General features: G+C 34.8%; 1 protein-coding gene across 5 annotated transcripts in view; it reads left to right on the top strand.

The window, feature by feature from the left end:
- The window catches only part of Ctns (lysosomal cystine transporter cystinosin), a 47,773-nt gene extending 30,901 nt beyond the window's left edge, over window positions 1-16,872 (top strand). For 2 of the 5 annotated variants that reach the window (XM_073084186.1, XM_073084185.1), the window contains 9 exons: window positions 4,487-4,600; window positions 5,066-5,165; window positions 6,335-6,535; window positions 7,108-7,348; window positions 7,821-7,940; window positions 8,395-8,565; window positions 9,076-9,296; window positions 11,623-11,715; window positions 13,323-14,538. In XM_073084186.1, coding sequence (XP_072940287.1) covers window positions 4,501-4,600; window positions 5,066-5,165; window positions 6,335-6,535; window positions 7,108-7,348; window positions 7,821-7,940; window positions 8,395-8,565; window positions 9,076-9,296; window positions 11,623-11,715; window positions 13,323-13,365 — 1,290 coding nt within the window. In that variant the 5' untranslated portion in view covers window positions 4,487-4,500 and the 3' untranslated portion in view covers window positions 13,366-14,538. Of the gene's footprint in view, window positions 1-2,789; window positions 2,878-4,486; window positions 4,601-5,065; window positions 5,166-6,334; window positions 6,536-7,107; window positions 7,349-7,820; window positions 7,941-8,394; window positions 8,566-9,075; window positions 9,297-11,622; window positions 11,716-13,322; window positions 14,539-16,607 lie in introns of those variants that run through there. The other 3 variants (XM_073084187.1, XM_073084189.1, XM_073084190.1) reach the window with 3 other exon arrangements.
- The last annotated feature ends 1,386 nt before the right edge of the window (window positions 16,873-18,258 follow it).

The raw sequence follows: 18,258 nt of genomic DNA, 5'->3' as shown, positions 1-18,258 counted from the left end.
TCAGATGTGTCAATAAGAATCGTATAAATTAACAATTTTATTAACTATTAAATATTTTTTTATGGTCATTTTTAAAGATTTTTTTTTGAAATATCTTAAATTGGTTAGTTATCACAGAACTTCAGCAATTTCATCTATTTTTAGTCGTTTCTGGCAGCCTCTGCATTAATAGAAATTGGGTCTTTAAAATATTCTTACATTTACTTTGTAACTCTTTCATATCTCACTTTATATTTTATTGTTATACATATTTATATCGTGTCCACATTTCATGTAATAATACTTATTATACGTACTCGTATGAAATTAATTTAAGTGTTATGGTACGCTGGTTTATTTAATAATTTTACAATATTTTATTTTCCGGACTTCAATACAATACAAATGTTTTGTGTAACTCTACGGTGTAAATTCGATTTATTTCATTACATTTTTCGATGTTATGTGTTAGTAATCACTGGTTTAAACTGTGAAGAAAAACATTAAACTATATGGTGCTATTACAAAGTACAAACCTACATTCTCAAAAGGCGTGAAGTGTATCACTCCATACTTGGCCAGTGCGGTGGGCCAAGGCTTGAATGCTTTGCATTTTTAGATAAGAACTCAGTCGTGACTTTTGAAACAGTAATGGATTGATGATAGGTAATTGAACAGATCGTTTACGTAAAAAAATCTGTATATTATGAATCCATAGGGGAAAGACTGTTCCATATATATTTTTTTCTTTTGATTCTCAACTGTTTTTTTTATCTTATAAACTCCTTTGCAAAAAAAACGGGCACCTTACACACACACTTTACCTTAGCTTTTCTATGGGTAAATATTATTATATTTTTAGTATGTCATTAGCTTGGATGACTAGAAATTTCTTATTATCAATGAGAATCTAGTTTTTTAACACTTTTATCCTGGTATCGGTGTTTTAGTCAATGTAAACAGAGAGCCGTGTTAAAATGGACATTTTTATGGGTATAATGAAATTAAGACTACGAGTATTTTTATGGTATTTTAATAAAAGAGACATTAAAAAATAAAAATTAATAACGAGTATGACCTCCTCTTGCAGCGATTACGGCATGTAATCGTCTTGGCATGCTTCCCACCAGGCTTTTGATGGTGTCCTGTGGAATGTGTTCCCACTCAGTCGAGATTACACGTTTAAGCTCTCTGATGTTTTGTGGAGGTGGTTGGACAGATCGTACTCGCCTTTTTAGGAGGTCCCAAACATGCTCAATGGGGTTAAGGTCGGGGCTCCGCGCTGGCCAATCCAAACGACGAATACCGACCTCTTGCATATAAGCATCTACGTCGCCAGAACGGTGGGCCCGAGCATTATCGTCCATGTAAATGGCATCTTCACCAATTACAGTCAGTGCGGGTTGTGCATTTTGAGAAAGGATTTCTGTTATGTACCTATGCGCATTTAGTGAGCCATTTTCTATGAATACTATCTCGGTACGATAGTTGGAAGTTACGCCCGCCCAAAACATAACGGACCCTCCACCATAAGGGGTGATTTCTTCAAAACACACATCGGCATAGCGTTCCCCTGGTCTTCGTAACACTCGCCGACGTCGGTCCTCACCATGCAGACAAATTCGAGCCTCATCGGAGAAGAGTACGCTACTCCAGTTACCTGGTGTCCAAGATAGGCAATTTCTAGCGAACCTCAACCGCGCAATCCGGTGCTCACGGAGTAACTTGGGGGCCCGCGCTGGTCGTCGACTACGTATATCAGCAGCTAAAAGTCTTCTCCTCACAGTCCATAGGCTAACTTGTGCTCCTCGTACCTCTTCAAGGTTTCTTTTGAGGTCTATGTAACTGCATTTGCGGTTCCTCAGCGCCTGAGTCACTAAAAAGCGATCGTCTCGCGGCTGTGTGCAACGTTTTCTCCCAGAACCTTGCCTTCTCTGAACGGAACCTGTCTCTTGGTATCGAGTCCAGGTTCTTTGTACGGTTGAACGACTCACGTTTAACCGCTGTGAGACGTAACATTGGCTACACCCCTCTTCCAGCAGCGCTATAATTTTACTAGCTCTCATTGCTTTTTCTGCCATTACGATAGACACAAAGATATCTGTTTTAAGTCACAATAAGGCAGAATTATGCGATAAACATAAATTGTTGTACTAAAAATAACGAAAAGTTACTTTTAGTTGCTTGATAACCTTTTAACCGCAAACCCGCGAAAAGTGTCACAAAATGAAAAAGGGATTAATAATTTAAAAAACAAAAGTTTTGAATTTGGAATGAACTTTTTTTCATACCCAGACTCTTTATTAAGTGCCAGTAACATAGTTTGGCTATTAAAACCTCTGAAGAACTAAATTATTACCAATAATGTTAAAAAATCAAACCCGCCCGTTTTTTTTGCAAAGGAGTGTATATATAATTCTCGTGTCACAATGTTAGTTACCGTACTCCTCCGAAACGGCTTTACCGATATTCACAAAATTTTATATGCATATTCAGTAGGTCTGAGAATCGGCTACTATCTATTTTTCATACACCTAATTGATAAGGGTTGTTCACCCTTAACATTTTTTTTATTTATATGGCAACACAACGTTTACCGAGTCAGCTAGTATTTTTAATAAAATCTCAAACTTTCAATGATGAATATGGTCGAATTGGACCGCTTATAAAACTGTACTAACAATGCTTCATATGGTAAAATAATTAATGCCATTTCTATAAACTAAATATTTGGCCGTTAAACGAATGAAACAAATGATTAAATCTCTGTAACCGCGAATTAATTATTTATTACCAATTCACCTTGGGCATACCAGTGTAGGAACGACACTCGATAGTAGTGCTTGTGTCTTGTGCTTTGTGTCAAGTGTCGAGTCTAACCGTGTGTAACTAATCAATGTAATGTATTTATGTAATTGTATATTATGTAATTATGTAATTATATGTGTCCTTACTGTAATGTGTTCTATGTAATACGTCTAAGTTAGTAGCAAAAATTTAAGTGTCTTTTTATTACTTCCTTAGATTCTAAATACGTTTTTCTTTGTGTGTTTACAAAAAAAAACTAGATTTGTCTATTATTACAAGAGTGACTCTGAAAGTACTGAAGTGATTATAAGCATGAATTTGGCGTACTTTTTAGATGGTATCTTGATACTAAATAGTCTTGAAAAATACCAAAATTTAAGATAGTCTTCGCAAAAGATCTAATTAGTTATATTGAACGATTCTCCAATTATAATGATGCCGGTTCGATAGACATTAGACACATTGTTGTTTTGAAGTTTTCATTTTCACCTAAAATCAATATGCGACACGAACAGTGGTTAGTAGGTACACCTCGTTTAAAATATTGCTTTCGTATTGATCGATAATGTTGTTCTGAGAAACAGTTATGGTTTAACCGTGATGTAGAGTAGCTCGTGAAGTTTTAAGGTATTCTACAAAACTACTTTTTATTATGATGTTTAAATAACGTACTGTTTTATATTGCATTCTAGTCAATTGTAGTTAAAGGCGAAAAAGAATTGAAAAATACTTTTCAAAAATTAAAAAAATATATGCATTTTTCGCAGAAGTTTCATATTATGTCGAGTATTCGTTATAGTTGGTGTATTATTTAAATAAAATATAATTTTATTTAAATTCTTCTCCTTATTTATTAGAGTTATAAAATTTTACCGTACTAATAACTGAAAAATTATTCGTTAAGTTATACTTTATTGGATAATGTGTTAGGTGTCGCTTACATATAATAAAATATGTAGGTACATATACAAAAATAAAATAAAAGTGAACCTTGGTGTAATTCCGTTGTTAACAATCTAAATAACAAATCTCTATGTAAATACGACCGTTATGTGGCATCTACAATGGTACTTGTTACTCGTTAGTTTTATCGCCTTTTTGTTATATACCGTGAAATTGGTGTAGCATATATTGAATTTATGACATTTTCCACATATTGTTCAACAAGCGTGTATAAGTTACATTATATAATACTATATGTAACTACAGTAATAATAGGTGTGTTAATTTTATACCTTTGACAATAATAGCATCCGTGCATTATCCGGATAGATTCGCATTCACAAGTAGAGTGAAGTAGTGCTGATGTGTTGTGGTACCTACTGTACGGATTATCAGGCGTTCTAACTTAGTTTCATTGCAAAGTGACTCATTTGAGATCGTTTTAGAACAGTTCCTTCTTAACTTATTAACTGTTAACTTATTATAGGAGTTTATAACAGATGGAGGCCACTTACCACTTGATATTCCGGTTTCATTTAAAATGACGTTTAAAATTATCCGTTACGTGAAGTATAACTTTACCACATGGGATATCATTTAACCAAACAGTTTAAGTAACCAATTAAAACCTGGTTGCAAATACTGAAGAAATGTTTAAATTGCTTACGAAATGTTAAATTTACTCACTTATTTTAAGCTAAATGTTAAATAAGTACAAAAGTTAACGAAATTATAAATTATTATTTTTTGTTCGCAGAATAATACCCCAAGATGGCGCGTTTCCCTGCAGTATTGTTCCCGGGCAAAGCCGCGGGAGTCCCCTCTAGTCATAGTTTAAGCTATTGCATCATCCTTGCCATGATTTTAATAGGTGAATACAAAAATTACGTAAAATTTACGATTATGTTTATGAAAATCATTTAAGCTTGTGATCATGAGCTCTTTAATATAATAATAATAATAGCTCATAGTTGAAGTTGGGAAATTTGGTTCGACTCCGGAGGCACCACCGCCACCTATTTCTGCCTAATAACAGCAGTGTTAGGCGCTGCTGTGTTCCGGTTTGAAGGGTGTGGTATGGGAGACATACTTTTCCGAGGCGTTCCAGCTTAGTCCTCAGGGGTAGCGGCGCATCTGTGGCCGACCTCAGGTAGGAATATCTATTCCTATCTGGGGTTGATTACAGATGTCCATGGGCGGCAGTAGCCACTTACCATCAGGTAGACAGCATGCTCGTCTGCTACTTCTATGTTATAAAAAAAAATCATACAGAATTTCTTGTTTAATAATAATATGTATTTTGTCGGTTTAATAATAGTATTGTATTATTTTTCAGGTTTACCAAATGCTCAATGTCAGCTAGATAAAATGTACGTAGACGTGCAAACCATTAATATCCTCGTAGAAGAAACCCGCCTCTTCAAATTAGTTCAAATGTAAGTAATAATTATTTTATGAGTCGTTTACTTACTGATAAGAATACTATTTTCTTCTATATTGTATTTTATTACGAGAAGTAAATATTTTTATTGTTAAGATAATAAGAAAAATTGCGACGCGACAACTATTCGTTCAATTAGAAAACCTATTTTCACGTAGCGGTGGAAAAATATTTTTTACGTTAGTCTTTTTATATAAATTTGCTTCGACTGATGAAATTTGTTTAGTAACGTTTGAGGCATACGATTGCGATTTACGATCGCGCCGCGCCACATGCGATACGTGACATGCGACATGCTACCAGCGACATGCGACATGCTGCAAGCGACACGCGACATGCTACAAGCGTAATGCGACGCGCGATCGGCGACACGCAAAAAAGCCTGTAGATTGGTATCTTGCGTTGCAATGTTGCATGTAGTCGCTTGTTTTTATTTTGCAATCTAAGTACTATTCTTACAATTCCATACAAAGTAGACATCTGTTTAATAAATGTTTGTCATAATTTTAGTGCGAATAACGAATAATAAATAGAGCGGACGGATCCGTGTTTGATACAATGTCGCGAGTTGCGGTCGATTCTTGTAGTCCCGTTTGTACCTTAAAACCTGCCTCTATCAAATCATTAAACACATAATAAAATTCTAAATGCGAATGAACATTTACGACATATTACAGAACAGCTACATTATGCAGCTCACGCTACATTTCGCGGTGCTTCTCGCGCTGTTGTTAATATTGTCCTAATAGCCACATACTCTCTTATTCGCCACATTCATCATACATTCCTTTGACTAGCGCTAAAAAGTAACAAAATGGATCGCCAGGCAGCACAAGCAGTATTATGAGTAACGAAGCTACACTATAACTAATTATCTCTGCCCACTTTCCTCGCTATTTCTCTCGTCACTTGTCGATTGTATGACTGTGCATTAGGTACAGATCTTTTTAGTGTCTGTCCGTCTGTCAGGCTCTATCTCTGGAACCGTAATAGATGGACAGTTCAAATTTTCACAATACATTCGCGCCTATGGCTGCTATGGGAATTAAAACTAAAAAAAAACAAATGAAAATTTGCTGGTACAGAAACCTTCGTATGCGATGGCGACTCTCATTTGGCCAGTAATTTTTTTTAACGAATGGATTTTATTAATGAAATTTCCAGCGGCGAATACAACACAACCCTCCAAGTATCGGCGCAGATCCAACATCCCGATATAGTGCAGATAGTGCAACCTACGGTCGTGATACCCGGCGTAGAGGAGCCGAACGCGACCGCGGTGCTCACGTACGACATGTGCGCGTACGGCAAGGGCCCAGGGCACTCGGAAGTCGCCTTCAATGTCACACCGCCAGGTTTTGTTAAGTGAGTATTGGACTGAGTGAAGGAATGTGAAGTTCGTATTACTAAATTGTGAACCAGTTTTTAAGCGTCACTAGACATAAGTGCAGCAGTGATAGCCTAGTGGATGAAACCCGGCCTCGTAATCGAGGGGTCCGAGGTTTGAATTTCAAGTACGTAGTTCTGATTTTTCAAAGATATGTGCGTATTAAAAATTTATTATTACCTCGTTAAATGACGAAGGAACACTGGCACTTCCGAGATATCTTAAAAAATATAGATTTTGAAGGTATGTGAACTCTACCAATTCGCACTTGGCCAGCGCGATGGACTATGGCCTTATTCGTCTCATTCTGAGAAAAGACCCGTGCCCAACAGGGGTACAGTAATGTGTTGATGATAGATATAATTGTGTATTATAGGGGTACAGTAATGAAAATTCATGAGTTTCAATGCTTTCAACCTCAAGGGTCAAACATCTCAGAAACTTTCCTTTGCAGAGGATTTATGTTGCGAAAGTTTTTGTTCTCTGAAATTAATACAAACTTTTGTGAAACATAATTTCTGAAAATAAACTTTCCTTTCTTAACTTCCAGCCTCGACACAGTATTCCTCAGAGTCACAGTGATGCATTCGAACGCCATAAACATAATCTCGTACATCATGGGGTGGATTTACTTCGCGGCGTGGTCTGTGTCCTTCTACCCTCAAATATACATCAACTTCAAGAGGAAAAGCGTCGTCGGACTCAACTTCGACTTTCTGGCTTTAAATATCATGGGATTCACTATGTATTCGCTCTTCAACTGTGGATTGTACTTCTCTCATGTGATTCAGGTGAGTTTCTGTACTTGTATCATGTTTTTAGACGATCAATGAAGATGGAAATCAAAATAGTTGATTGAATTCCTTATGAAAATCTTAGAAAACATTAGACTAAAAAAACATTAGACTTTTTTGTACATAATTTAAAAAATATGTAAAATTTTCTTATATTTATAATTAATAATTAAAATTGTTTTTTTCCGTTATACATATTGTTAGTTTGTTTCAAAATTATCTGTTGTTATAGCCTGTAAACAATCTGCGATAATCTATGGTATTGTTTATGCCCTATGATGTTCTATATTTTTTTTATTTATCTATGAAATAAATCTTTTTGCGGTTATCATTCAAAAACCGACTCGTTTTATTCCTCAAATATTTATGATGACTTCTTCCAAGAGTTCTTGCAATATCTTTTTTATTAAGTTTTTTTTAATCATGTTAATATTATTTCTATTAATATTTTGATTGAAATACATTCCAGAGTCAATACTTCAGCCGTCACCCGCGCAGCTTGAACCCGGTGCAGCTAAATGATGTTTTCTTCTCGCTCCACGCAGCCTTCGCAACCATTATCACTATTATCCAGTGCTTTATTTATGAGGTATGTTAAACCATTATTATATTTTGTATTGAGATTTTCATTTTTTTTACTTTATTCTTGGGATATTCTATATAAGTTATTGCAAACGTTACTATTAAGAATTGGATACTATCTTTGAACGGTCTATGTATTTCTTTACAAAGCAGTTTAAACCTATTGATTATACGTCAGTCGATTAATCCGTGATTCAAATTTAGGCACCCACTTCTTTTTCAAAATTAGGAGCTTATTAGAAATAAATTAAGAAAGAATTTTTCTTGGTGACGGGAACTCTCCTGATGAGACGAGAAGAGATCAGTGTCCTGTCGTAGAGCAGTTATGGGTTAACCTTTAATATATAAATCATATGCTCAAAAGAAAATGTCAAATTCGATTATATTTATATTATAGCCTACTTTGATGGCTAAATATTTTTTTCTTTTCTTATCATCTTTCTTTCTATCTTTCATTCCAGCGTGAAGACCAACGTGTATCTATGACGGGTCGTGGGATATTAACAGCGTTTGTGGGTGTGGTGATAGTGACGGCGAGCCTCGGCGCCGCGGACAAGATCGAGTGGCTGGACTTCCTCACATACTGCAGCTATATCAAACTGTGCATCACTCTCATTAAATATGTGCCACAGGTTAGTGAGAGCTTTGTAGTTTTTTTAAAGAGAATTATGAGTATAAACTATAAAGTGTTTTCTTTACATAAGAAGCCCAGAAGTGGCTATCATGAGGTTCAGAAAAAAGTTTTTTTTTTATTATAGAAGTAGCAAAGGCGCTTGCAGTTGACCTGATGGAAAGTGATCATTGCCACACGTCTGTGATCAACTCTGAAGAATTAGCTTATCCCAAGCTGCTAACAGATGCTTTGCCAAATTCTACCGAAGCGCAAGAATTGCTCCACGCTAAAATTTCTTGTGGCGTTGGTGCCTCCCCCATTTGAACTAGACTGCTTCTACCACCTTCCACCTTTACAACCGGACTCTTATCATATCTGAGATTTATTATTAAGATGTACTTTGGCAATAGTTGAACTTATCATCAGGGGAGTGTAGCCCCAGCGTAACCGTTTCCGTAACACTAATGAATTTTTACTACCTAATGACCTAAATAAATTTTACTTCAAAAATTCGAATTATCAATTTCAGGCATACATGAACTACAAACGCAAATCGACAGTCGGCTGGAGCATCGGCAACATCTTCCTAGACTTCGTAGGCGGTTTCCTATCCGTGCTGCAGATGGCGCTCAACGCGTACAACTACAACGACTGGGTGTCCATCTTCGGTGACGTCACCAAGTTCGGCCTGGGACTCTTCAGTCTGATCTTCGATGTGTTCTTCATGTTGCAACACTATGTGTTCTACAGGTGAGCCTTTGTTTGTGCGTGTTTGTGTGTCTGTGTGTGTGTTAAACGTTTGATGTTGAAGTGTATTGGGCTGATTGTGTGAAAATAATGCAGTCTTTTTGTTGTTCTAAAGCGAAGTCTTTCACCGTAATAATAGAAAAAGTATATGTATAGGTGAAAGTTAATAAACGTCGTTATACAGGGTGAATTTTTAAAACGGGCCTTCAGGGCCAAATCGGAAACTATAAGGATTAGCGAAAAATGCTGAAAGGAATTACGAGGCCGATTTTGATAAAAACTAAAACTGCATCATTACTTTTTTAAAATATTTTTTTCCTTAGCCGGGAATCGAACGAGTTCATTTTGAAAAAAATGACACCTCTATATTATTCCACTATCTGATAGTGTCGCTTATAAGGATCAAATTCTGGGAAGTAATGTTATGTGACAAATCAAAGGAAAAGGAAAATTTTGAAGAAAATACGTATTTTAATACGAAAATACGAAGACGACGACATATTGACGAGTTGTCAAAAAATCGTGATATAGGCGATGGTAAATACTTTTCATCAGGTAGCCCGCCTGTCTTATCGCTAGGTTTAAATATAAAAAATACTACTGTAGAAAAAAGTACTCTTCTTGTTTGCTTCTTGGTACTTGTTACTCGAACCCTATGGTAGGGCTACGCATCATTTATATAAAAACGCCTGCTTGAAGTTGAAAGCAATATTACAAGCATACCGAATACAAATGTAAAGAATAAAAGGCGATAGTTGAGTTAAGTAAAAAAAAATTTGGGTATCGTCAATTGTTGTTGAAATCATCGATGACTGTTGGTTGTCTGTTGTCGGCGACAGTCGTCTATATAAAAATAATGAAGGACGAGAAATAGTAGGAAAAGTATATTATAGTGCGTGCTTTCCGAATAACAAAAGATTATAAAGATAACAAAATAAGCAGTTTTTCAGCAGTTCTTATATACTTTTCAACATCAAATGGGTAGCCCGTTTAAATTTAAGGTCGCTTATAAATTGCAGCGCTTTTAACTTAAGACTTAAATTGAACGAATGAGTGGATGAGTTTCAAGAATCTGTGTTTTAAATGTTGTTTATATAATTAGTTCAGTTTTGGTCTTATATGGGGCAGCGGTACTTAAATTATAAATTAAGTGCTTTCTTACTAACACGGTTTTCTTTTCGGTTATTTTGGACTATTAATACAAGAACTAGCTTCAAACTAAAGGCTTTAAACTCAAAGTCTCAAAGTCTCAAAGTCTAGAACTCTTATGTATTCATAAGAAGAAGCTCATTATCAGAAATCTCGACGTTGGGTGCGTAACTCAAGAACATAGTACGAGTAGAGAGTATAATAAGGATCTATGATTAATTTATTGAAGGTATAGAAAGGTATAATACAAATACAGGTCTGTGGTATAGAATAAACAATCAAAAAACAAAAAGCAAGTAATCAAAATTATATTCATATGAAAATTGAAAAGTGATTGGAGTTATATAACAAAGAAACAGCAAAACAGGTAGAAAAACATTTCGTACAGCCGAATATAGAACCTCCTCCTTGTTGAACTCTTTATATATTCGACGAGAAAGTATAGCAATCACCGATATCGACAATAATACGGACTTTGATGTAAGAAAGATAAGTATACCCATAACGGACATATGAAGCAAAGTCAGATAAAATATACATTTGATGTATAAGTTACGTAAAGAATATACAGGTACAACGATTACTACGAAGTACACAACTAATAATGATTTGAAGATAAGTAAGTAAGATGAATAAAACAATCAAAATCCCGCGGCCGTACTGGATTGACAACAAAACTAAATTTATATGACTGCATTGACACGCGTAATTTAGATACATACTAAATTTCAGCTCAATCGGACACTGGGAAGTGAATATAATTTAGTTTGCAAGATGTCATTACAAATACCGGAACAGGTGAAACAGGTGAAACGAAAAGCTTGTAAAAATGCTTTCCATTTGACACAGAAACTTCAGTTATTAAAATGAAGGGCTGCCTGGATTCACAGATAAGCACGACACCGAGAAAATATATCTTTATACATCATTCATATAGAAGACAGACAGACTGATAATAGAAATAATAAAACTCAGTAGTAAACATAGAGTAAAACAACGCTTTAAATCGGGTTTAAGACAAATATGCATGGGGAAACCGCTTTGAACGAAGAGCACAGGCTTCGCTTACCGGGACGCTACGAACACGCAAACTGCAATAAGGGCTTCGACAGAGGGCGCTGAAAGCTTATAATTCTATCTTAATTTGGTAAAGGAATCGTTTTCTGTTAATAATTTTCAGAGAGGGCAAAGACTTTATGGTAGTTGAGAGTAGTGAGGAGGGATCGAATATGACGCGCAGTGGTGATGGGGAATACTTTTTGGTCAGCTCTTGGTATGTATGAGGCCGTTTGCAACGCCGCAAAAGTAATGTATGCGATTTTATAAGGATTTTATATGTACAGACAATGGACGTGTCAGGCACGGGCCATGCCAGGCAAAATAGTATTTCTGTATAATGTGTACTGTAGTATCTGTAAGTGTGGTAACATGTGTTTTGAAGGTGGTAGGGTCCTGTAATGTTCAACTTCGGCGGCACCACCACTACACCCATTTCTACCTAATAACAGCAGTGTTAAGCGCTGCTGTGTTCTGGTTTGAAGGATGTGGTATGGGAGGCATACTTATCCGAGGCATTGAAGTTTAGTCCTGGAAGGTAGCGGCGCATCTATGGACGACCTCAGATAGGAAACTAATCTTATCTGGGGTTGATTACAGATGTCCATGGGCGGCAGTAGCCACTTACCATCAGGTGGACTACATGCTTGTCTGCTACATACATTAGGTATTATAAAAAACACGGTCGTGTAAACGCTGACAGACACTTTGTAAAAAATATTATTTTGTCGGTCACGACACGTGTCTGATACGCTCAATGTCTGTACATATAAATGAAACTTAACACATTCGAAGCACTTTTTTATTTTTACTTTTTTATATCTAAACAGATTATTCCGCTTTAAATAGTGGTGGGCACTTGTAATTAGGTGTATAGTTGTCAGACATCGATATTATATCGATTTTGAAGTATTATCGATAAGTTGCTCTCTATAACTGCCAATTTATATCAATGATTTAATCAATTCCTTATACATATACGAAAATGCATTACTTCATAATTTTTATTATTCTCTACATAAAATTGGTTGACAAATATAAATTACCGGAAAAATCGGTTCCCATTCGAATAATTGGTTAATGTGTGTCTTTATGTTTTCTTGTTTTGTAAGTTTCTTCCTTCCATGTTTCTTTTTGTTTCATAATTCTATCACTCTGTCTAGTGCTGTAATTTTTAACGCTTAGTTTTAAAACGTAAGCATATCATTATAATCATTATATTCGCACAAGTGAGCAAATCTTTCGTGAAATGATAAAATTAGTACCTAACGTTCTCATTTGAATAAACCACGTGACACAATTACCATAATTTCGAGTGTAGATGTCAGAGTTCGATTCCTGGTTAGGCTTAAATACAAATTAGTACTATGGTTTTGCTTTACTTGTTCTTGACACTCCCGAAAAATACTAAAGCAAGCGCAGAAGTGTATTCTTAAATTAATGCTAGATGCATAATGTTCATTTGTTATTATTATACAAACAAGAATCCAACTGTTTAATAGTTAACTGAAAACTGTTAACTGAAAAGGGGAAAAAAATATATAACCTATGTTCCTCCAAAAATTAATATGGATCCAACGAATATCTATATTAAAATCCTTCATGCCGATTAGGGCGTGCCAAAGAAAGAAACATATCTACATACTCACACATACATACATACATACACATACATACACACATACAAGAAATATATTTTCCCCCGCAGTTGAGTAAAAAAACCGCTCGATCTACATTTTTATGAACTAACTTAAGAGTAGCTTCACATCATTTTATATTATAGTTTTGCTTCAACATTAGTATTAGATATTTCTATATTTTTAGGCACGCGGATGAAAAGAAATACGACCTGGATGGCAAAGTGTGAAGACGTGACCGGCTTAAAGCGGCTCAACATCCCGAGGAATAGGATGCCTGTATTTATTAGAGTCCGCGCCAAACTTCTAGTCCGCTCTGAATATAGAAGCGAGTTGCGTCGCTACAGCAAATTGTAGATATTAGCGCTCTCGCCAGCGGGGACATAACTATTCTTACAGTTGCTACATAGTATATGCTTGTAGTTGTGTTCGACCTCAGTGGCTGTCTGACTACACCTGCGCGAAATAACTTCAGAACGGACTAAAAGTTTGGCGCGGACTATACCTGTTGTTGCTATAGCAGAAATCTCAAATACGTCTTAGTTATAAGTTATGGGTACGATTATAAATAGGTAGTGTCTACCCGTTCCGCCATCCTTGTCCAAATATAAAACAGACTGATCGAATGTTATTTTAAATGTGAAGTCGAAATATTGTAAGTATTTTAGTGTAACGTTACAAGGGAACAATTAAAAATTTATATCAAGTTAGTGAAAAACGACACAGGCAGCTAAAACATTTGATATCGATTTATTTTAAAATAGATTTTGATATTTTGAAGTCGATGAATGGATATTTTATTGGCCCGGACTAGAGCATCGATTTAATAAATTTAAAAATAATTAAGAACTATTCTTTTCTTGGAAAATCGATGTTTTGCTATTCGATTATTTTTTTACCGATTTTCGGGTCTTTTTAATTCTACTTTTGACTGATTCCTTATCGAGTTACACTACAATACTAATTATATTTCGATGGCACTGAAAAGCAATAATTTATTTATGAAAAGAAATTTATAGGGTTTTTAAAGTAATGTTATTGACTTGTTGAACGTTTTTTGTTATACGATGACGTAGTAATTCAAATTGATCTGTGATAAACAAACACATTTTCATATTAAAATGTGCATATATTTATCACTGGCATTTTGATTTCAATCCTCCGTCGTGCATTTATTTCTACATCCGATCCTTATATTTATTTGCCATTTCATATTTTATTTTGTAAAACGTAACATATTCTAGGATATATTTTTTAATTAATTCCTTGATAACGGTATACCTAAATATTTTATTTAATCAACAGCAATGGAATATTTTGGTGTACCGATTAATCGAATAATAATTTTAAACAATATAGGTATTATGTAATTTTTTTCTTTATAAATAAACTGCTTTTGGTTTTGCTGTATTTTTATTTAGTCGACCTTTCAATTACACATTTATATACACAAATATTCATTAAAATTTTATTACTATCGACATAAATACGTAGATATTGCAGTAGCACTTGTAAATCGTTAATGTATCAAATTATTACGCTTTATAGATATTAGATTAATTTTAACATTAGATGGCGCTACAAGGGACCTGAATCACGCTATCAAAGTTCTATACACACTACACAATGAAAATAAGACAGTAAATGAGATGCATACAACTACATCATGATCACATAGGCTAAATATAATTACATTTTACCATATCACCTCTAATTTAGTATAATGCACTTTGAATTAGGCGTAGATATGTACGCAATGTATGGACATGCTTAGCCTAGCTATTTCTGTTGTGAAAGAAGCACGAAGCATCTGCGTAGAAGAGTAGTTAGACCTGTAAATATAGTTACTATAAGAAATCAAAACTTTTAATACAAAAAACTATATTTAAAATTTTAAATAGAACAATATTGCAACACATTGAAGTAGGTTCTAGGGAGACCAACGATTCAAACTCATTCGAGCAATACATCTGTGACTGACTAACCTGAAATATATATATTTTTTATTTAGAATGGATAATACAATATCTACGCTTGTGTATAACAGTAGGAAAGCATGATATAGGAATATAAAGGACTAAGGAGCAGCAAAACACGACAAATGCATACATAGATTATAAGGATTTCTGAGGAGTTTCTGAAGTAGACCAACTGAAAGGCGTGATAATCTCCGTAGCATCGACGGGCACCGAAGCATCAGTCGATATAGTACAAGCAGTCGTTTAGTCGATATAGTTCGAGGAGAGTAGTAAGCGTCAGAACTCCTTGGCCACATTGACCATTTGTATACATAATATTTAAGTAGAATCTTATAAAGGGTAATCTTATAAATTTATCGCCACCTGGAGGGGGAGTACTCTTGGTACTGAAGATAGCAAATTTAACTGAAAATAAACGTTCGTTAATTTTTGAAAAGAAATTTGCATTCAAAGTTTTTTAAAATATACTTTTCATACCCGGGGTCGAACCGGTTAAAATTCGAAAAAACTCCACTGTACTTTTAGGTCATCTATTGATAGGGTCAATCATAAGGATTAAATCTCTGTTACACAGATAGTTAGTAAAACAAACCCAGTCGCGGATTGACGCTACATCATTTGCCGAAAGTTTACGGAGAATCGCCGTATGGCTGCTATGAATTTATTAAGTATAGTTTCTAGACGATGTTTTGTCTCTGTCATAGAGAAAAGTGCGGCAAGGTTTTCTGCACGTTTTAAATGTTTAACAATACACTGTTGTATTTAAAAGATCTGATCCGATGTGATCTTTATTGTTTTAATAAATATAAAATTCTGTACATTGTTTTTATTATTTTATACAAATAGCACTTTTGCTTACTGCTGCTCTTGTTCATAGCTGGCACGGATTTCTCGACACAACTGGGGGTTGCCCAATCTTACTCACACATTTTCCTGTTGAAATATCCAAAACAACAAGTCCTTAAAATTTCAAATATAATATGTGGATTAATATAATAATAGATTTTATTATAATTATGGTGAGATATACCTAATTTTAATATATTTTAATGTTGACATTGTTGTAGGACACAATGTGTGCGTTGTGTGTCTAAGATAATAAAGATATTGACAAGAAACCTTTGAATTTTACACGAGCGAACAACATACAATGTATCCAATTCCTTATGCAATATACATGTAATTTTACAAGATTTTTTAACTTGTTGTGTGAGTTCGTATGTATGTAAGGATCAAATCTTGCAACGGAATTTCAAACTTGACCCCAATCAATTGAGCTGAAATTTTTCATTCACGTTATTTTGTTTTTAATGACAATGCATGATTAGTATAGTGACGTCATACTAAATCCAATATGGCCACCCATTACATTTTTATGGACAAACCAATTATTTTTTATACATTTGATTCTATGATCTGGAAATCAAATAAAGTAGGTGTCTCACAAAAACGATTTTTAAATATAAGTTTGAAATTATTTTTTTTGGTTACAGAGAACAGCGGTACATTCTTCTCCCCGGTACTTCGTACAACGCTGAGGAGCTTGAGGATAATGAGAGGAACGAAACCTTCGAGAAAGATGAGCCGGATGAGTTTAGCGGGTACCAAGGCGCGCCCGCTTAGACGTGTGCGGGGCTATTGGAAGATAAATTCTGATTGATCTACGAGTTAGGTGGAGTGTTTATACTTCCACGATAGAACGATTGTTGAACGTTAAACAGATGTGAAGCGACTTTCTTGTTTCTCAGGCGTGGTGATACGTGTGTGATCGACTTCAGGTAGACCTTCTTCTATTTGGAGTTGTTCATAGATTTCACATTTACTAACAGGTGCACTGTAAGCTTCTTTGTTGAAAAAAACCTTAAACGAAGACTTAAGAGAAGTAATCAAAGGATTAATAGACAAATGCTTACCTATCTAGCAGAGATTCCTCCTTGATATAAGAATTGAAACGCAGACGTGATTATAAATAACATCCCATGAGTATACTCTACGTAGCTGAATATGAGGAATACATCTGACTTACGTATGAGGCTTTAGTCCTCAGGATTGGAAGCACATTTGTGATCAACTTGAGGTAGAATGTTTTCTATATGGAATTACAGTTGTACATGGACGGCAATGACTATTAACAACAGGTGGACTGCATATTCATTTACTATTTCTATCTTATAAAAAAAACTAGCGAGAAGATGAACTGTTTAATAGTTTATACCTTTACTGCACTACTAACAAAAGATATAGTATTATGTGTGGCGATGTTTCCCGAGTGAAATTATGAAGTTTACTACTTTTAAACCTCTGTACACTTGTTACTACAGTGTAACTGCATCATGATCATGAAAGTTAACCTTGCCACAGAAAACCCATTAAATTAGATGTGATAATATAAAAATAATATAATTAGAGTGCATTCCATATTCACGAGTGCGGGCTATATCTCAATACCTTGACGGTAATTGTGTTCCATAATGAGCGTAATAAATAGCGATATTTATAGTCGGTGAAATGGCAATAGGTATTAAGGAAGTGGTAATAAACTTTATAATATATTAATTGTCACGGGCATACGTAGTTCTATCACAAAAAAAGCTTATGTTCTTATGTATGCATGGAAGAAGTTGTAATTCTTTGGCGTATTTAAATTTAAAAAATAAGAATGAACACACTCACAAAGTTTCATTGAAATCGTTCGACCGGTTTTAAACTTTGTCACTTGAATGATTTGTGAATGATAGCTAAAAAGGCAACTATTGAATGAACTATTTGAAGGACGAAGTGACTACAAGTGAAAATAAGTGATGGTAAAAACTTTAGCGAAAAGAATATTGCAATACATAATATGTTGCGGTGATATGACGATGTTATGGAACTGTTAAAAAATATTATACCTATCAATTATATGCGTGATAAATAAAAAGGAAAGTGATTGAACTATATTGAATGACGATGTGACTTCAAATGAAAATAAAGTGAATGTGTGTAAAAACTATAAAAAAGGACCTTATAACTGTGTTAAAAGAATATTGTAATAATGTAATATTGTGTTTATCAATAATATTACGAATTATGAAGGTGGTAGAACCCTTTGTGGTTCGACTCCGGCGGTACCACCACCACACCTATTTCTACCTTATAACAGCA

This window comes from Epargyreus clarus, unplaced genomic scaffold (genome assembly GCF_041222505.1).
Source record: "Epargyreus clarus isolate Ecla_fem2 unplaced genomic scaffold, WU_Ecla_fem_2.2 ptg000021l, whole genome shotgun sequence".
Taxonomy (NCBI): domain Eukaryota; kingdom Metazoa; phylum Arthropoda; class Insecta; order Lepidoptera; family Hesperiidae; genus Epargyreus; species Epargyreus clarus.
This window is presented reverse-complemented; position numbering and strand designations above follow the sequence as displayed.